Source organism: Leucopleurus acutus (assembly GCF_964270905.1).
Source record: "Leucopleurus acutus genome assembly, chromosome: 2".
Lineage (NCBI taxonomy): Eukaryota > Metazoa > Chordata > Mammalia > Artiodactyla > Delphinidae > Leucopleurus > Leucopleurus acutus.
In genome coordinates this window covers 135,518,629-135,540,288 of record NC_139143.1, presented here as the reverse complement: position 1 = coordinate 135,540,288, position 21,660 = coordinate 135,518,629, and the positions used below count along the sequence as shown (strand labels likewise).

At 40.4% G+C, this 21,660-nt stretch overlaps 1 protein-coding gene across 4 annotated transcripts in view; it reads left to right on the top strand.

The window, feature by feature from the left end:
- Positions 1-21,660, top strand: part of IL12RB2 (interleukin 12 receptor subunit beta 2) — a gene marked incomplete at its 3' end in the record, with an annotated part of 68,946 nt that overhangs the window by 10,607 nt on the left and 36,679 nt on the right. For all 4 annotated transcript variants that reach the window (XM_082865635.1, XM_082865634.1, XM_082865633.1 and 1 more), the window contains exons 5-7: positions 698-840; positions 1,965-2,115; positions 11,082-11,161. In XM_082865635.1, coding sequence (XP_082721761.1) covers positions 698-840; positions 1,965-2,115; positions 11,082-11,161 — 374 coding nt within the window. The remainder of the gene's footprint in view (positions 1-697; positions 841-1,964; positions 2,116-11,081; positions 11,162-21,660) is intronic.

The following is a 21,660-nucleotide window of genomic DNA, read 5'->3' as shown; positions in this document are numbered from 1 at the left end:
AAATGTAATTGGCCCAGTTGAATCAGAGGCCAATCCCAGGCATTCCCAAGGTCTCAACATCCCACGTAGGACTGGGCTTCAGGCCTGCCTGAAGTTCTGGCCTCACACTATGTGTCTCTCTTCTCTCTTCCCAAAGCACCTCTTTGCACACATACTGCTAACTGTGAGTCTGAACGTCGGTATCTACTCTATATTTCCCTATCAAAGTTCTGCCCATTCTACCTTCCATCTCTTTACATTGATCATCTCTAGCCACCTTCTTTCCCTCTTATTCTTCTCTTCTATTCCTCTGTTGCTCTCTTTCCTATGGCTTTTCCTACCAATATTTCTTCTCCTTCTGAGGTGATCACCACTAACCACACCTCTACCTTCTCAGCCACTGGAACTCCTGGGTTTTGGCACATTGGTTTTCTTTCAATCATTGAATTAAATGGAATCGAAATTATTACTGATGTTCATCGTAGTTTAGTAAAAATGAGGGTAGATTAAAGGGAATTACTTTAATGATTTAGAAATGAATCCAACCTTTTCTTCTTTCTAAAAGCCAGGGACTACTCTCTTGTCTATTTCACCAAGTTTAGTAGCCATGCATCTTAGAAATGAGATTTGTTCAACTCTTTGTAAGCCCATGTCAATACATAAGACAATTTCCAATTATGGAGCCTGAATCACACTTTTTTTTTGTCCTGGTTACCAGTGAGGCCTCTTCCTCCGTGGGACATCAGAATCAACTTTGTAAACGCTTCCGTGAGCAGGTGTACCCTTCAGTGGAGAGATGAGGGGCTGGTGCTGCTTAATCGACTCAGATATCGGCCCATTAACAGCAGGTCCTGGAATATGGTAATGGTCTCTAGAGTGAAGGGGAAACCAGGGAGGGGTTCTTAGTAGCAATGCCCAGATCTCTCTTTTCATACCAGCAAAATATGGAGTTTAAGAATATTTAGCCCAAAAGTACACATACACATTTGAGACATACCAGTCACTTACACTTCTGTTTATTAAGAAATATCTTAAAATTTGATCACTGATTCTGAAATTTTTTAAGCCACAGGCTTCTGTCAATCCACATTAATTTTCTACAATTTATTTCTAGTGAGTCATTTTTCCTCGTTATTTTACCCCCTACCCCATCATTACTTCCATTATTACTTTTTAGTAATTTTTTTTAACATATTGGAAAGAGAAATATTAGGGAATGTTCAAAGAGGGGCTTATCTGAATTGAATATTCCAAAGAAAAAGCTTCACATTTTGATGTAATAGTAAACATTAATTTTTTTTTTTTTTTTTTTGCCATGCCACGTGGCTTGTGGGATCTTAGTTCCCCTACCAGGGATTGAGCCCCAGCCCTTGACAGTGAAAGCATGGAGTCCTAACCACTGGACCACCAGGAATTTCCCTAAACATTAAATTTTTTACAATAAAAAATATAAGGTTATAATTCCTTCCAGTATTTTGTAAAATATAATGGCTTATAATAATAACAAAGGATCAGCTCCACATGTAGAGAGGTATAATAATTAAATTTTTCACCTATAATTTTTCCTATATAATTTTCTTATATAATTAAATTTTTCTGTTTGGGACCAGTTTTATGTCTGTGTTAAAACATTCATCACATCCTGGTTGTAACCAAATAAAGAATAATCTCTAGTGTAGAAACAAGCTTCTTCAAGGCCCTTTTGAAAACTGGTAGTTTTCAATCTTGTTTTTCAGCTGGTTTCGGGATCCCCCCTTGGAATCCATATAGATGGATTCTTAGACCCAGGAGTTTTTTGTTTTATTAATGAGAAGCTATTGTTTCAGATTAACATCACGTGTATTCAGTAACCCAGTCATTGATATTTCTTCTTATTGAATGACAGATTTGAAAAGTAAAAAGCGTTATCTGGTCTGGTTTTCCTACCTTTTATTTAAATTAATTTAGTATTAACAGGCACTTTTTAAAATCTTGTTGGATTCAAGGTTAATGCCACAAATGCCAAAGGAAGACATGATTTGCTGGATCTGAAACCCTTTACAGAATATGAATTTCAGATTTCCTCTAAGTTACATCTTTATAAAGGTAGTTGGAGTGATTGGAGTGAATCATTGAGAACACAAACACCAGAAGAAGGTATGTGTCTAAAAAAAACGGAGGGGAGGGAGGTGGATAGAGTGGAGGAAAGACAGGAGAGAGAGAGGAAGATGTAATGATTTCCTTGGAATAGAATCTCTAAAGAACTGTTACTGAATCAAAAAGTATGAGTGCATTAATTAACAAGCTCATTTTGACATTGACTTAAGTATTGAAGCTGTCCAGGGAGATACGTTTATATTGCTAAAAATTTTTTAATATTAGGTAAGTCCTACTCCTGTTTGCCACATGTTATGCTGGTTACAAGTTTATGCCTCAGTAATGTTTGATTATATCTCTTATTTCTATTTCACTTACTTTCTCAGTTACTTTCTCTTATTCCACAAAGCTGCAACCAGTAATTTCATTCCTTTATCATTAAACCTTGATACATTTTACCCTTTGGATTCTATGAAAATTAATATGGCTTTATAAGCCATACTAAAATCTTGAAAAAAGGTAAACTCTGGAGACAACATTTTAAAATAAAGTTTAACATCTGGCAATCTTCTCTCCTCCAAATGTTACAGCACTGCACTTCTTCAAACCTTTGATACTCACTGCTCACGTGAGTACCACTAGACTGCCCATAGCTATAAAGAGGAGATCAAATATACTTTTAAGTCTGATGGACTTTTCTTTTTGGTAATTATTGGGAAGACAATTTTATTGAAGTATAATCGAAAAAGCAAAAATGCTTATATAAACTTTATGACAATACTAAATCTTTGGAGATACAAGAAATAGCCATCTGAATATTAGTTTTCAAAAGCACTCAGTGATACAGTATACAGCTTCATAATTTATGAAAATTTGTTTCAGAGGAAAAATAATTGACACATAATCTGTTGCTTTATTATCTGAAGATTTTGAAGCATTAATGTCAGAAAAGCTAAGTCCTTATTTGTGAAACTTATAGATATGTGTGCATGTAAACTAGCCTAATGATTAAGCTACATTCATTTTCTGTGAGCTACTAGTGATTTTTGGTAACTGATGACACTTATCAGTGATACTCCAGTGACTTTCAAGGATGTAAACTATTAATAAAATAAATAATATATAAATTGTAGAATAATTGTATACTCTTCCTTTCTTCTGACAATAATTGCATTTCGCTATTTAAAAAAATATTTTTAAATGAATTCATTCAGCAAATTATAATTTATTCCTCTCATTTTATGATAAAAATCTCTTAAATTAATGTTGAGCCACTTTTTCTCTGTTTAAATGTGTGTCATTTTTATACTCCGGAGCTTACTCTTATTATCCTTTTATTACAATGTCAAAGTAATGCATTTTAAAAATACCTCATGGATTTTTAGACTTTATTTATACATAGTACAGATAAAATTCTTGGAAATGGGCCATATTTTATGTCCAAGTCCAAGGTAGTAAATAGGCTGAAAATTTTTAAGTTATATCACATTAAGCTAAAGTATAAACTAGGGAAACTCTGGGCTTGTAAATTCTTATCATTTTTACTCACACTTGATAATGACCCATTTAGAGATGTATGAAAAGGTTTTTCTTTCTTTCTTTTTTTTTCAAGTGTTTATCTGTTGCATTAAAAACCCAAGGCAGGATGGTAACTTTCTCATATCCTATAAAATAAACCACCATCATAACAATGAGTGCAGCAACTTGTTACGGTTATGAACTCGTAGATGGTTATGAATTGAACCTAGGAAGCTGGCTTATTCAGAGTAATTGCAAACATTCATAAAGAGAGAAACGCATTCTCTGAGATACACCACGCTACCAAGCTCTGCTGGTTTCCTTTCAGTGTCTGAATCTCCCTTTTTTGTGTTTGATCTTTCTGTGGGTTGTTGTAGGATCTCTTTTCTCTTACTCTAAACTTCATGGTTTTCACCTCTAACCGCTGTTCCTGTCATCAGTTTCTGTATGAAACACCAACTGATGTAAACCTAAAAGGTGTGAATTTTTTTTAACACTATTTCCTTTTGACCCCTGAGATGTGTACGGATATATAACTTGGCATTTAAAAAAAAAATACTAGTAAGCTTTTTTCTTTTCTTTTTTTTTTTTTAGTTACTGTCTAAAACTGAATGATCTTATGGTAGAGCTTTTTCTTTGCAGCCTTGGCTACTCAAAACAGAGCACTATGTTATCTCCTGGTGGATTGGGCACAGTTATTTATAGCACTCCAGCAGAGAATGAGGGTATTATTCACTCTGTATGGCCCTTTCCCATGTCATTAAATTCAACTCTTGTCATGGTCCTCCATGAAAAACACTTAAAATGACCACTAAGTAAGGGGTGGAAGGAAAGAGATAACTTTCTTATGTTTAGGAGGACAGTCCAGCAATCAGTAACCATCAGTGGGCCTGATACTGGGAAACAAGCAATCATATTTTACTTCTAGTGGGAAAACAGTCTGAATTTGGGCTGCATAGTGTCCAAACATGCCTGAGAATATGCCCAGATGTTGGGGGGAAGGCACTCCGTCATCATTTTGAACACCCAGGAGGAGACTCCAAAATAAAGATGAATGAGCCATTCCTTAGAGCTGTATCATCAGTTACGTGTTTCTGTCTGTTCATTCACCATTTTTCAGTCTTAAATATATGTTTGGTCTTGCTAAATGTGACTGTGAACAATTAATAAAGGAAGTGTTAAATTCTCATACTAGTGCCAGAGCAGCAAAGGAGAAGTCCTCCCCCACTGTGGTGATGGCATAGGTGATTGGTGAGAGATCCCAAAGAGGAGAAAATGCAAGGCTACCAGCTGCAGCCACCCATGTTCACATTAAGAAGCTAGACAATTATTCATTCATTTGTGACTTTGAACTATTGCTAGGATAGGTTAGGTGTGAACAATTAAATACTACAGGTTATTTTACCATCTTAGTTAGCAAGCAAGATGGTAAGTCTAGCTTAGGAGTCAGCAAACATTTGCTATAAAGGTCCATATAGTAAATATTTTCAGCTTTGCAGACCATATGACCTTTGTCACAACTACTAAAATCTACTGTTATCACAGGCAAGCAGCCATTGACAGTATGACAAATACATAGACAAAGCTGTGTCCAAAATTTTATTTTTGCACACTGAAAATTGAATTTTATAAAATTTTCATGTCACTAAAAATGATTCTTCTTTTGACTTGTTTTCAACCATTTAAAAATGTGAAAACCATTATTATTAGTTCACTGGCTATACCAAAACAGGGAATAAGGAATCAGCCAGATTTGGTCCATGGGCCATAGTTTGCTGACTCCTAAACTAGCTAAACTTGAAACTATTATACTTGCATCTTTTTGCCTAAGTCTTCAGGAAATGAGAATGAATGGTTCTTTACATTCTAAAGGGATTTACCTACAAACATTTTCATTAGAGGGAAAATGTTATGTTTTAGATCCAGTGAGTGTCCCTACCCTTTTTTCTTCTTCTTGTGGTCTCTTCTAAGCCCAACATCTATCCTGGAAGAAGTAAATGCCTGAGCTTAACTATTTGACAAGGTAGTGATCACCCAAATGGGAAGAAATGTTTTCCATGAAGCCCTCCAAAAGAAGCCACTAGGGGAAAAATACTTCTCTGGATGATCTGTGAGGAATGTGTGTATATCAGGAACTATGCCAGGTGCTCAGACATAATGATAACCAGTCAGATCCTCAGACTCAGAGCTTATAGTCTATCTTGGAACGTCACGGAAAGATTCCTGGAAGAGATGACACCAAGAAAAACCTGCAAAGTCCAAAGGGAATCTTGTGGCCTTCCTCCATCTGGAACATGTGGTCTCCAAGGTTATTGCAGTAGAAGAAAAGAGCTATTTCCTCCTAGAAGTACTTGATTCTCTTGAATTCTGTGAAATCCCTTGTTCCTGGTTTTTACTCTACCATGTTGGTCAGTTCTTCTTTGTCTCTTTTGCTGGCCATCTTTCTCTTTTTAATCTCAATCTGTAGGGCTTTATATTGGACCCCCTTCTTTTCCCAGCTGACCTCATTCAGTCTCATGGCTCTAAAACTAGATAGGTAGGTAAAGAGAGAGAGAGAAAGATAGAATATAGTTTCTGTCCTGGACTCTTTCCAGAACTTCAGGTTTGTGTTCCAGTCACCTATTCCATATCTTCACTTAGATGTCAACAGACATTCTAAACCTCACATAGCCTAAACAGACACTTTTATTTTTTTCTCCAAAGCAAAATGTTTCCAAAATGCCTCTGTTTCAATCTTTCCTATCGTGGTAATTGACACCACCATCTTCCTAGCTACTCAAGTCAAAAATGCAGAAATCATCCTTAACTTCTCCTTTTCTCCTATCCCCTCATACCAGCAGTTGACTCTTCTAAAACATTCAAAATGCATTCATTCTTTCCATTGCTACTCTGACTATCCTATTTTAAGCTACTTTCTCATTACAAAGTGTAACAATAAAATGAACACTTAGAAACCCACCATTCAGCTTAAATGCTATAAAATTACCAATATATTCTTACCGTGTCACACTTCACTATACGTAACCACTATTCTGGACTGTGTGTTTATATCATCCTCATACTTTTTCTCGTAACTTTCAGAAATGTATGTATTTCTAAACAGTGATTAGTTTTGCTTATTTTTGAGCTTAATCAAAATTATATGTGTATGTAATCTTTTGCAACTCACTTTTTTCCCTTGGCACTCTAACATGAGGCCTCCATTGACTTTAGTATGGATGAAACATTTCTGCTTCTATTAAGAAACAAGCTCTTCACTTGTGATCTGGATGTTGAAAGGTTATGTTTCTTTAAGAAAAGAAAAGATGGTGGAGTATTCAGCTATGTCAAATGCTGCCAATAAATCCAATGAAATGAGAATAGAGAAGTGATCATTAGATTTGGCAAAATAGCATTCATTGCCGACCAGGAGCAGCATCAGTAGTGTGATGGGGACAGAATCAATTGGCATTGCTTGAGAGTGAATGTTAGGTGAGGGAATAAAGACAGTGACAATTCACAACTCTTCAAGAAGTTCTGTGAAGGAGAGCAGAGATGTTGGGCAGTAGCTGGAGCAGGATGTGGTATTAAGAAATTCCCTATTTGTTTTTGCTTTTAGGATCAGAGATAATACAGTATATTTGCAAGGTGATGATAAGGTCCCAGCAGAGAGGGAGAAATTAATGATACAGGAAGTAGGATAATGGTGGGAGAGAGATCCTTGATGGAGCAAGAGGATGGGATCCAGAACTCAAGGGGTTGGTCTTTGATGGAAGTGGGGATGCTTCATCCACAGTAAAATCAGTAGGGGTGCTGTGTTAGGGAATTGATGGGGAAGTTCGAAAGTTTCCAGGGTGGAAAGATTAGGGAATCCCTCTCTGATTGCTTCCTTTTGCTCAGTGAAGAAGTTGAGAGAATCAGATCATTGGAAGTGGAGGGAGGGACAGTACCAGCCATTGGGAAGGAACACCAGGGTGGATGATGAGCCACCAAAAATAGTGACAGAAAGGAGTGGAAAGAGCGAGTGAACCAAGTGTTGAAAGTTATCAAAGAGGAGGAAGGGTGGGAGCATCTGTGTAGGGCTTCCCATGGAGACATAGCAAGGGGTAACATATAAAGGCAAGAGTATACCACTAAAAAATTGTTTAAGCAAATAGGTGTTTGTAAATCTGTTTGAGTTATTTGAAACTAGATTTTAGAGAAACGTATCACAGCCCAAAGAGTGGACGTGGAGTAACCAAGATGGCAAATAACTTATCTCTATCTTGTCCTGCTTGGAACATGGTTTGGACCAAAATGTTCTCATGGTTCAATTTAGCCCACTACCTGAAATCTCTCAAGATATTCCTTTTTCATATTTACTTTGTGTTAAATTCTCCATTTTCACTGTTCTTAGAGATCTTTCTACTCCACTCCACTGCCTGCTCAAATCTCTGTGGAGGGATTGCTTTCCACTTGCAATTCAATTGCTCTTGTTTACGCCCTTGCACTTGCCTTGGCTTCAGAGACGGATGCTAACCTCAGAAGTAGCACATGGCTTGGCCCTGATTTATTTACCACATGTGCTGTTTCACAGAATCCTAGAATCTTGGGATTTAGAGTTGAAAGAGCCCTCGAGGTCAGTTAGGTCAGTTAAACTGATCTTCTGCTTAATTTAGGATGTCCTCTTTTTTCATATTGGTGATTCCCTCCTCTTTAACCCAGTGGTTTTTTCCTTTACCTTGAAGGTACATTCATCTCAGGAGAACTGACTTCCATTTCTCAATATTCATATTTTTAATCATTTGTACCCATCTTTTTTTTGTCACTTGGACATATGGGCCTTTGACTTACCTTTTCTCGTCTACCCATAGTAGTTTTATCTGTCTTTTGTTAGATAACACTGAGGTTAGGACTTTAAGTGATTTTATGACAGTTGAATGTCAAAGATTGTCTCTAATATTAGCCCTTAAGTTGCTCTGAGCAGAAATGGTTTGACATTCCTGGTCATGAAATTTTATACTTGACACTCATACAGATTTGGCTAATGATTTCTCTCCCATAGAGGCTTATGCTGCAAGTGGGCACCATTAAAATTTCAGCTTCACTTGCAATATATCCTTTGAACAAAATATGACTCTAGAATTTGGTTCTTAGCTCTGTGATAATCTGGTAGGTTGTAGAGGCAATGAGTGACAATGAGAGGCAATGAGTGACAATGAGAGGCAATGAGGCAATGAGTGTTCCCTTTAAATTTCTTACCAATATGTAATTTACTGAAGACATTTAGCACCATGGAACACGTCCACTGGCTTTGACATTGAGCACACCCAAGTTTCCAAATCCTGATTATGTAGTCAATGTCTGGATTATCTAGTTTGTGGAGTGTTCAGATCTTTGCTCAACACGGTGGGCTGTAATGGATGAGCGGGGTCTTTGGAGACAGTGAGACCTGGGCTCGGCTCTTAGCTTTGCCATCACCAGCTCCACGCTTTTTGTAAATCACTTAACATTTGTCAACCTCCTTGTCCTCAGCTGCAAAACAGGTATAATCACATGTACCCTCTGCCTCGTGTGAGGATTAAGTGAGATCATGCATATAAAGTATCCAAAGATTACCTGGCACATGGTAGGTGGTTAATAAATGTCAGGCCCCCTTTCCTTCTGTTGCATGTGCTTTTTTCCTTTTATGCATCTGGACTAGCAGAAAAAAAGTTCTGAGCTTGACTCCTGGCTCCCTGTAATCCTGAACGATTGAGAGCACTTTCAGAATGTCTTCTGTACACATTTCTTACTTCTAATTCCTGGCTGCAAGGGTAAATACTACCACTGGTGGGAAGAGAAGGGGAAGAAAAGAAGTGAATGTTTAGATATAAAAAAAGAGAGACAAAGGCGAGAGAGGCAGGAAGAGGAAGTGACAAAGCAAGAGAATAGAAAGGTGTACCTGATGGAGGATGTAAGTTTTATAGAGAAATCATAACCCTTCACAGAGCCAGGCAACCGCATCATGCAGAGCAAAGAGCACAGGCTATGTGATAAAACAGAGCTGTGTTCAAAGCCTGGCTTCTCCGATGATTAGTTCTGGAACCTTGATCAAGTTCCTTAACTTCTCAGTACTTCAGTTCTCAAAGGAAGAAAACACAGCAGCAAAATTTACTGAGTACTTACCATGTGTCAGCACTCTTCCGTTCATTTACATTCTCACAACAGCCCCATCTGATGTGTAGAATTACTGTCCTCATTTGACAGATGAGGAACCTGGCTTGAGGACATGGTAAACATTTGTTCAGGATCACAGAGCTGGGATTTGCCCATAGACAGTCTGGCTCTGGAGCTCACACTTTAACCACTGCACTGAAGCTAGTGCATCACGGGGCTGAGGAGGACGGGAGATGTAATTGAATGGGCCCACAAAGGGCCTGCCCATAGTATGTGCTGGGACATGTGCTCCCTCCCTGTCCTTCTTTCTCTTCTCCCCTCTCTGGCTGTTTGTCCTCTGCTCTCCAGATGGGACTTAGTTTCTGGAAATTTCCATCTGGTTAAATGGAACTTGCTGCTCCAAAAGGAACCCCAAGATAGCCTCACCCTAATATACTCTGAATGTCACTGTTACACAAGTAAGGTTGGTGCAATTGAAGCCTGTTTTCAGGGATTGCTTCTGCTGATTCCACCCCTGGCTGTAAATCAAAACAAATCTGACAGTGGGAGAAATAAAACTACTTGACCCATTCATACACACACACACACACACACACACACACACACACACACACACTCTTAGACACAGGAGTTGATTATTCAGTTTCTTTTCAAGTATGTTCTATTGACTTTCTCAAATTAAATTAGGTAATATTTGACCATCGTCTTATGGATTGGTGATTATTTCTTCTATGAGTTCAGCCTGTGTTTCAGCATCAAGTAGATAATATTGCCTGGTTTTTTCATTTGCTTATTCATCATTTAACAAAGAGTAACTGGGAGTCTGTTACATTCTAAGCATTGTGCTAGGTATGAGGAGTATTAAGATGAATGAGATAGGCCTCCTTACAAATAGATTATTGTCTAGTGATCATAAAACCAAATAATTATACTCCAGTGTAAGTTCAGGAACGGAGATGAACACAAAGTTCATCATTTGTATTTTGTATTTTTACAGGATCAAAAAAATGTTTCCCTCATGATTTATGTTTATTTTTCTATTGAGAATTCTTTCTGCATTCCAATAAAAAAGAATTAACCAGACGTACTTTCTTTGAGTTGTTTTACTAATACACGTTTTAAGAGTAAGTGAAGAATCTAATTTCCTCGTCATTTTTTAAAATTTGTCTTCAAGGTAACCTTGTTTTTTCTGACTTCTGTAGTCAAAGATATATACATGTTCATTGTGTAACAGCAGAAAAAGGAAGATACTGGGACACAAAGAAAATTGAAATTATCCTATAATCCTACTCCCCCTGAATTATTTAATGAATAACCAATTGACTTCCAAAGTCTTCGTATTGTATAGATATATATGTATATATGAAACTTTTTTTTCCCCTTCAAAACAGAGCCTACTGGAACATTAGATATCTGGTACATGAGACAGCACATTGACTACAATAGACAACAGATTTCTCTTTTCTGGAAGGTAAGTTTGCAGTGTCCACTTAAAATTCAGGAGAATTATAGATTTGGGTTTTTTGTTTTGTTTTTATTGAGGTATAATTGACATATGAAGAGAATTACATATTTGAATGATAAGTTTCAAGGCCAGAAAAAGACCTTCTGTTTCCATAGTGGCTTTGGTATGAGCCTTCAGAGTCTGTGTTGGAGCTCATTTTCTCAGCCAGATCCTCATGATGCTTGATTCTGTGTCATTTATTTTTCCCAAACAAGGGTGAGAACTCTGACTTCCTGCCTCTACACAATCACATCTTTCCCTCACCCACTTCCAGTCAGATCAAGGTTCCCTCCCATCCCCGAGCATGTCCACCCTTTGACCCCACTCAGTACACCTTCTCTTCTGATTCATACAATATGCCCAACAGTGACCATGCAACCTCACTTATTCATTTGTGGGGAAATTAAAGCTGTGGATGTTTAAGAATATGGTTTCTTGCAAATCAAAACTACAATGAGGTATCACCTCACACCAGTCAGAATGGGCATCATCAAAAAATCTACAAACAATAAATGCTGGAGAGGGTGTGGAGAAAAGGGAACCCTCTTGCACTGTTGGTGGGAATGTAAATTAATACAGCCACTATGGAAAACAGTATGGAGCTTCCTTAAAAAACTAAAAATAGAACTACCATATGACCCAGCAATCCCACTACTGTGCATAGACCCTGAGAAAACCATAATTCAAAAAGAGTCATGTACCACAGTGTTCATTGCAGCTCTATTTACAATAGCCAGGACATGGAAGCAACCTAAGTGTCCATCAACAGATGAATGGATAAAGAAGATGTGGTACATATATACAATGGAATATTACTCAGCCATAAAAAGAAATGAAATTGAGTTATTTGTAGTGAGGTGGATGGACCTAGAGTCTGTCATACAGAGTGAAGTAAGTCAGAAAGAGAAAAACAAATACCGTATGCTAACACATATATATGGAATCTAAAAAAAAAGGTCCTGAAGAACCTAGGGGCAGGACAGGAATAAAGACACAGATGTAGAGAATGGACTTCAGGACACAAGGAGGAGGAAGGGTAAGCTGGGACAAAATGAGAGAATGGCATGGACATATATACACTACCAAATGTAAAATAGATAGCTAGTGGGAAGCAGCTGCATAGCACAGGGAGATCAGCTCAGTGCTTTGTGACCACCTAGAGGGGTGGGGTAGGGAGGGTGGGAGGGAGACTCAAGAGGGAGGAGATATGGGGATATATGTATACATATAGCTGATTCACTTTGTTATGAAGCAGAAACTAACACACCACTGTAAAGCAATTATACTCCAATAACGATGTTAAAAAAAAAACCAAATGGAAAACAATATGTTTTCTATGGTCATTGAAAAGGGAAAGGATGGAAAAAAAGCTGCTCTACCTCAGGAATACTAATAATAGTAGAAAATAATAGGAATAGGAAAAGGAAGCAGCCCTTACGAATAGTAGTAAAACAGTAGTAAACTGGACAACCTTCCAGAAAACAGTGAGGCCTAATGTTATTACAAAATGTAAAAGTTTTACAGAGTACTGAAAGCTGGCATTATCATTTCACTTAATCCTTACAAAAACTCTAAGAGGTACATACTAGTATCCCCACGAACACATGAAAACACTGAGAGTCCAAGAAAGGAGGTTCTTCTCAAAGTCACCCACCTACTAAGTGCAGAGCTGGGACTGAAACCCATCCAGCGCTCTTTCTGCTACAGCATGACTCATCTTTGTCCAAAAAAAATAACTATTTGAATTGAGCTACTGATTGGCATGTTCATAAGAAGAGGTTTTATTTCCCAAAACTTACATCCCTTTTACAACAGTTCTTCTAGTTAAGGGCAAATAAACAGTTTTGGAATTATGAAGCTGATGAGCATGAAACCAGAAGTCAGACTAATAAAGTCCTCTGGTGGGGTTAGCTGGATAGATTTTGATAATTGCAATCTTCTTCAGTTTTAAGAAATGAGCTCTTGCTCCCTCTTTCCCTTTCTCTCTCTCTCACACACACACAAAATGTCTGGCATAAGAGGAGTCTACTATAAATAGCTTGGTGAGTCATAATCAAGTTCTTCCCTTCGAAACTAAAACTGCAGCTTAAAATTTATCTTAAAATAAAGCATTGTTAATAGCAAGATTATTCCTAAAGCAAGGCGTTTAGAGCAGCCGTGATTTGTAAATAGTGTAGAAGAACCCAGCTCAATTCCTGGCTATTGGTTTTCATTTTCAGAAGTAAGCGACTGGTTAAAACAAATATCCTTCCTCCCATAAAGATCCCTCCTCCCCAAATGTACTTTACAGTTATCTGAAAAGATACTCTGTTCTGGTCCCATTTCACTCCTCTCTACTCTAGGGTTTCTCTCGGTAGAATGAGGGTAATGAGCCTGGTACCTGCAGAGCTGACAAGGCCGTCATAGGGCCCAGTCAATGAGAAGACACAAACGCAGAAAAATCACGGGGGCCACCAAGGAAAAATTAAATAATACTGCATCATGATTTTTATCCTAACAGGGTAAGCAGTGTGCCTGGTGCTATATCTGTGTATACCGTCACAGAGAGAATTTAGAACAGGCACGAGCAGGGTACCCTGAAACCAACGTCAGAGCAAAGTCAAAATAACTATTTGTTAGCCAACAGGTAATGCTTAGCAAGCTTGCGTATGCAAACTCCTCTCTGCTACTCATCTTGATCCTGTCGCTATTCCTCACGAAGCTTAGATTCTAAAATGAAGCCTTGAAATTCAAAGAGGCTTTAAAGCTCTGCTAGTCCACGCTTTCTCTCATAAACATTGCTCCCAGCCCAGCCAGGACAGACAGATAGCTGGGACCTTCTGGGACAGGGAGAATCGCTTTGGAGGAAGCCCATGCCTCGATGGCATCTCTTATTGAGAAGTTAGAAAATCTTTCCTTTTGTGGAGCCAGAATTGTGGGCCCAAGAAGGATGCTTTGGACTGGAATCGATTTGAATAAGAAACCAAAAATGTAAATACTAGAAGCTTCTATAACCTTGTGCCAGATGGTAGTCATGACAGGGCACCTTCAAAACCTTCAGTGATTGTCCAGCCTGAGAAAGGAAAGTTGGACCCAGTCTTCAGTTTTATAGGGTCATGACAGGATTTAGTCCTTCTCTGTCGAATCCTGGGCTTCTTCAATTGCCTCTCCACCCACCTGGGAGAGGCAATTAAACCCCGGCTGGAGTTGCTGAGATGAGCAGTCCTGCTCTGGACCCCAGAACCACGAATCCCAGACCTCTAGAGCCAAAGGGCATTTAAGCAGCATGTAGTTCTAACACTCGTTTTACAAACACGGAAACTGAGGTCTAGGGAGGGGAAGTGATTTCCCATGAGAGGATTCCATGATGTGGTGCTTGTGCTGGAAGCCTTTCCTGGGCGGAAATACTGCCCTCTGGAACCACCCCTCTCCCACTCATCCGCCTGGGGATTCCTCTTGCACCCCTTAGGCAGGCTTGGGAGTCTCACATACAGGGCTGTGCTGTGACACAAAGAACTCATCTAAACCTCAGGCTAGAAAGAAACACTGTAGCCGGATCAAGTGCTTTGTGGTGGGGCCTCAGTCAGACCACACTGGGGAAAGGAAGCAAAGACGTGTGTGGTGGCTAATTTTTCTTTTTTCACTTTGATCAATACTGGGAAACCAGATAAGGGGGACGCCCCGCCACTGCAAAGGGGAATTTGGGGCTTTGACACCAGAGGAAGCCCCAAGTAAAACCCCATCAGCCTGTGAACAAACGGAGAACACGTTTCTCTTGCAGATAGGGAGAAGTGAGATGACCTTTCATTTTTGTAGGATGTTTACACTAGGGGAGAACAGCTTGGTGCTGAATGGGTGCAGCCCCGGTGTGTGTGGAGGGAGTTGAGGATGTGTGAATGTGCGTGTCTGGAGTGGTGTGTGTGCATGTGTGTTGTATATGTGAGTGCACATGTGTGTGAATGCGTGGGAGGGATGTGAGTGTGTGGGTGTGTATATGTGAGTACGTGTGTGAGTGTGCGGGCATGTATGTTAGGCATGGATGTGTCTTAGTATAATAAAATACCATAGACTAGGGGCTTATAAATAACAGAGATCAATTTCTCACAGTCTGGAGGCTGGAAGTCCGAGATCCAGCTGCCAGCATGGTTGGGTGAGGGCCCTCTTCTGTGTCGCAGACTTCTGTTGTATCCTCACGTGGTGGAAGGGACTAGACGGCATTCTGGGGTCTCTTAGAGAGTGCTAATCCCACCCATGGGGGCTCCACCCTCAGGGCCTAATCAACCTGCAGAGGCCCCACCTCCTGACACCATCACATTAGGTGTTAAAGTCCAACATGTGAATCACCCTCCGCAGTGAGTAAGTGTGAAGGTGTGTGTGGGATACATGTGGGTATAAGTGTGGGTGTATATGTGTGGGTGTTTGAGTGTGAATGTGTATGAATGTATCTATATGCGTGTGATTTATGAAGGTGGGTGTGCGAATATGTTGAGGGTAAAGGAGACCTTTGATGTTCTGGTTCCCACATAGTTACTCATTTTCCCACACCTTGGTTTCTCCGAAAAACTCCATTTCCTCAAAAATATCCTGTACTATTTTTTGCCATAGTTGCTTTTTAAAAATTTTTTATTTTTAAATTTTTGGCCACACCACGTAGCTTGCAGGATCTTAGTTCCCCAACCAGGGATCGAACCCATGCCCCTGGCAGTGCAAGCCAGAGTCGTAACCACTGGACCGCCAGGGAGGTCCCCATAGTTGCTTTTAAGAGAAAAAATACTTTCTATGTTGAAGACAAAAAGTAGAACCTAATCTATGAATCAAGCAAAAACACCTGGATGTTGTTAAAACAGTAAATGCAATAACAGGTAGAAACTGTTGCTGTGTTAGCAACAGCCTCAGTGTTGGGTTAGAGCCCTTTCAGGGGTAGGGGGAGGAGTGTCACCAATTCTTTCCCTCAGATTCACTCTATCATCTCCTTCTGCACAAACTTTCATACCGTTTCCTTTGCTTTGACAAAGCATTTCAATCCATGATTCCAGCACACTTTTCCTTCAGTTAATACAGCTTCTATCCTTTAAGAAGAAAGTCACCTCAAATATATATGGAGATGATGTATGAAAAGATATGACGATGGGTTAAAGCCACATTAACCTTTCCAATTTCCTCTGTAAATTTCTTCAGTGTCCTCTCACTGTCTCGATCATAGCAAGTCACAAACTTTCTGAAATGGTGGTTTGGGCCACGGGTCTGGAAGAGAAATACCTGTGTGCAGATGGAGCTGAATTCACTCCTTCATTCACTCACTCATTGGTTTATTCATTCAAGCAAACACATACATGAAAACCCCTCTAGGCCTAGAGCCCGTGCTGCATGTGGGGATATGGAAGTGAACAAGCCAGGTCCAGGCTCCATGCCCTTGAGCTCACAGTCCAGCAGGAGGACAGAAATAGCAAGGAGGTGGTGAGGGCCCTCAGGTTCAAGGAGGGGTTCAAGGTTCGGCTGGGGAGGATGATGGCCAGGCAGGGGAAGGAGTGAGGAGTCAGAGAGGACCTTTCAGAATGTAATACTGCAGATTTCAGCATCGTCCATTCTCCATGCAGCTGACTAACTTTGTGAACCATAGAACAAAGTGGAGCTCAGGCAATGAGCGAGTCACTGCAGTTAAAAGATGGAGCATCAGAAGGACAAAGGGCATAGGAGAGTCTACACATCGAAAGATAGGCCTGACAGTCAGAATCCCACGTGAGTTTCTGCTTTTTAGTTTCTTAATTGGTTGGAAGGATTTCGAGGTGTGGGTAAAGTGAGTCCACAGTCGAGTTGCTGAGGGTTAAATAGGGTGAAGTTTTTGTTTTTTAGCTTGTTTTTTTAAACAATTTTAAGGATAAAATCTTTTGGAATAGTTTAAATCTTTAGAAAATATCACGTATAAACTGCCCCTTAAATTGTTAGTATTGATTCTGTCCAGGTGTTATTAAAGTTTTCTGACCCTAAAAAAAAAAAGAGAAGTTAATACTGGAGCTCCCCAGAAGAACAAGTTAGTCAGGACAAGGGTGGGAGAACATTTGACAGGAGAACCCCTGGGGACACGACTTCGGCTTGAAGGATCACATTAGTGAAGTGCTATCCCATAGAAATATAAAGCAGGCCACGGATGCAAGCCACATGCATAATTTAAAACTTTCTTGTAGGGCTTCCCTGGTGGCGCAGTGGTTGGGAGTCCGCCTGCCCATGCGGGGGACGCGGGTTCGTGCCCCGGTTCCTGGAAGATCCCACATGCTGCGGAGCGGCTGGGCCCGTGAGCCATGGCCGCTGAGCCTGTGCTCTGCAACGGGAGGGGCCACAGCGGTGAGAGGCCCGCGAACAGCAAAAAAAAAAAAGAAAAAAAAACCTTTCTTGTAGCCACATTTTAGAAAGTAAAAAGAAACAGGGGGACAATTTTAATAATATATTTTACTTACAGATATATTTGGAATGTTATCATTTCAACATGTAATTGATTTTAAAAATATGAATGAGCTATTTTACATTCTTTTTTTCCTACTATGTCTTTGACAACTGGTGTGTCTACTAAGTGCCAGTATGGCACAGTGGCCAGGGGCTCACCCTCCAGATAGCAGCCCGTCTCAGGTCAGGAGAGCCCCGTTTTGAAGGCTGCAGAGCTCCCTCCTGTAGTGGACAACAACCAGTGTCCTGAGCCTTAACAAGCAAGATAGAAGAGAGATAGGGAATCTTTTGGTTCCAAAGGTGGGGAAAAAACTGGGTGTTTTATATTCACTTGTTCAATGAAGTAATTCATTTGGATAAACAGCTACCCTCGAACCATAGAAGTCAAGAAGAAAGAGAAAAGAGCCAGCCCCGTACACCAGTTTACAGCACAGCCTCAGACTGTTGAGACCAGAAGCGGCTTATCCAGTACATTCACTTGGTCTCTTTCTCCCTGTCTTTGTCTTTGGTGAAAGAAGAATATTCCAACCTGTATCACATTGCACTGAAGGGATGAATTCTTTGGCCTCCTCATATGAAAGGGATTCAGTAAAAGTAGAAAGTATTATTTGTAACCTGGTTTATATTGATGGAGGACAAAGGTCTATTGTAAATCCCCAGGGAAGATTGGCTTCCAGGAGCCTGAGGCCCTTATATAATTAGAGGAGGTATCCAACCTCAGAATCAATGTTTAAATACAAAAGCAGCAGATGGGAAGATTAGTTTTGCTGCAGTATTCAACTCTCTCTCCTTCCCTTTCCCAACCCTGTCTCATCACAGGCTGGCACAGCATTTCTGGAGATATTTTCAGACAGAACAGGTTGCTTTCCCTTGCTTACTAGTCACACATACTGTACCAGATGCAATGCAGGGAATTTGGGTTGGATAGCAGAATGTGGTCAGTGACAAAGATAAGAGTAAGTAGCAGAGAATTAACAGAAGATAGAAAACAGAGATGGAAGGGGAGTTAAAGCTTTGCTCTTTAAAAGTTTCCATTATTTTGCTGTTTTCTAGCTGTAAAACAAGATAGACATCATTATGCCCGGGTAACGACCAGAAGGTATGACTATCAATTAAATCAGTTCAGAGTAGCGGAACACCTGGGAGATGCCTACTACGTGCCAGCATGCCAGCAGTTAAGACTTCATTCTCCAGATAGAGCAGCTGTGCTAGCTGGGTTCAAGCTCCAGCTTTACCACTTACTGTGTGTTCCTGAGCAAGGTGCTTAAAGTCTCTGTGCCTTACTTGCCTCATGAGTACCGTGCAGACAATAAAAGTATATATAACATGAGGTTGGTATGAAAATAAGAACTGTGAAAAGTGTTTGCCAGGTCATTCTTAGGAGGCGGACACTGGTCATGACACCGAGGATGCAAAGACGAACTGACAGGCTAGTGGGGAGATAGATCCACAGATGGAAATTTCCAGTACAGTGATTTTTAAAACTTCCAGGTGAGGATTGTCTTCACTTTGGACTGGGGTTGCTGAAGGCAGTCATAAGTTCTGAAGTCAAGGTACCCAGACTTAAACCCACACATTGCATGTACTTTGTAATCAACTGTATGGCACTGGTGAAACTTCCATAGAGAGCTGTGGTATAAGCCAGGTCAAGATTAATAGAAGAGCCATATAAGTATGATGGGAAAAGTGCCAATTATGATGCTTTTTATATTAGAGTTAAGTGAGAGAAGAGTACCCACCAAGTGTCTTCATATCTCTCATGCACCAAACACTCTTTTGAAACAGTTTACTTCCCTTAGCTCATTGAATCCTCCAATAAGCCTATGCTGGATATAGAATTATCCTCATTTTACAGATGAGGAAATTGAGGCTCAGAGAGGTGAAATAACTTGCCCAAGGTCATGTGGCTGCTAGGTGGCGGAGCAGAAAAGCAAAAGATCTTCCCGAATAACAAGAACCAAGTCAGCAGTGTTCCAAAACCAAAAAAAAAAAACCAAAAAATCTTCACAGATAAAGCTGTGACTAGTAAGTATTCAAACTGCCCAGCTTTCCAAGGGGTCTTGATTACAGACTCTCTTCTCTGATACAGGCTAAGCTCTAACTGTTTTTTAAAAGTTATTATTTGTATCAGGGGAAGTTCAGAAGTAAAATATTACTTTAAGTACAGTAGTTTTTTTTGAAGTCTTAAGAGGAAATGATTTATCAATTCACAGAAACACCTTTCCTATAATATACTTCAAAACACAAACGGGGCACGCATTCACAAATGCATCAGACTTTGTCCTTTCTTGGATTACATTCACCAAGTTATTTTTGACGCTGAAAGCCTTTTCAGGCAGCAGAATTCTTATAATGGTTTATGAGGGAGCTGTTCACTCTTTGCTTCTCAGACAAAGCGAAGTCAGAAAGGCTACGCTCACTAAGTTTAGATCATTTTCCACAGGGCAGAGCAGAAAGAAGACTGAAGGGAGAGAGGCAGTGGACAGCTTTTCCTTTTTAGTGTATTCTTACCAGTAGGAGAGGGTGACAACAACAGTAGGACCACTGGCTTGAAACCCACTCTCAGCACTGCCCAAGAAGGGACAAGAAGTACCCTGTCTTTGAGATGCTCCTAGGGACCCCAGACTCCGTCTGGATATCGCCCTCCTCTCTCATATCCACCAGGGGGCGCACTAAAATCTCGCATTACTTTTCTGTAGGGAGTTTTTTTTGAATTATTATTATTATTTTTTTTTTTGCGGTACGCGGGCTTCTCACTGCTGTGGCCTCTCCCGTTGCGGAGCACAGGCTCCGGACGCTCAGGCCCAGTGGCCGTGGCTCACGGGCCCAGCCGCTCCGCGGCATGTGGGATCTTTCCGGACCGGGGCACGAACCCGTGTCCCCTGCATCGGCAGGCGGACTCTCAACCACTGCGCCACCAGGGAAGCCCTAATTAATTTTTTTTAACATCTTTATTGGAGTATAATTGCTTTACAATGATGTGTTAGTTTCTGCTTTATAACAAACTGAATCAGCTATACACATATGTTCCCATATCTCTTCCCTCTTGCATCTCCCTGCCTCCCACCCTCCCTATCTCACCCCTCTAGGTGGTCACAAAGCACCGAGCTGATCTCCCTGTGCTATGTGGCTGCTTCCCACTAGCTATCTGTTTTACGTTTGGTAGTGTATATATGTCCATGCCAGTCTCTCACTTCGTCCCAGCTTACTGTTCCCCTCCCTGTGTCCTCAAGTCCGTTCTCTAAGTCTGCGTCTTTATTCCTGTCCTGCCCCTAGGTTCTTCAGAACCTTTTTTTTTTTAGATCTGTAGGGACTTCTTGAGTCAGTTTCTTAACCTCTCTAAGCTTTAGCGCCCTCATCAGAATGAGGAGTTATAAGGAATAAATATGACAGGATGTAGAGCTTCTGACTCATGGTATGGCCCAATAAATGATAGATTCCCCCTTCTCACCCACCCAAATAAACAAACACTAGAGTAAAAATAAATTTATCTGAGAAGACCCAGCTGGCTCCTCAGGCCAAGGTTTTTCTCGGTTCAGAGCTTCTCTCCTTCTGACTCAGGGCTCGTTGGCTCTGGAAAAAAAGAATTCTGGATCTCCACTCTCCCCGAATTGCTGACCTCATGCCCACTGTTGATGTTCCAGTTGCTTTGCAACTCTGGGCCAGAAGGGTGAATGGGGATCCAACTATGCAACATGGCGCTCGTACTCACCAGTTCGTTGTCTCACGCTTGCCGTTAGAGGGAGCAGTGAGTCAGAGTGGAGGGGTCATGAATCCAGAAGTCAGGAGCCCTGGATTCCACTCTCAGCCCCTCTGTCTGTCCCTTGAGTGGGCTTAAGCAAGTCGTCTCTTGTCCCCAGGGCTTAGTTTCCCCGTTGATAAAATGAAACACTGAATTCATTGTTAATCTGTAGAACCCCTTCCTGTTCTGTTGTTCTGGGATGATAGTCCATTCCGTCAGGGCCAGGTGTCATCAAGGGGTAATGCATTATATACATGATTCGCAAACTTGATGTGACTGGGTTTTTTTTAACCAACCTAATCAC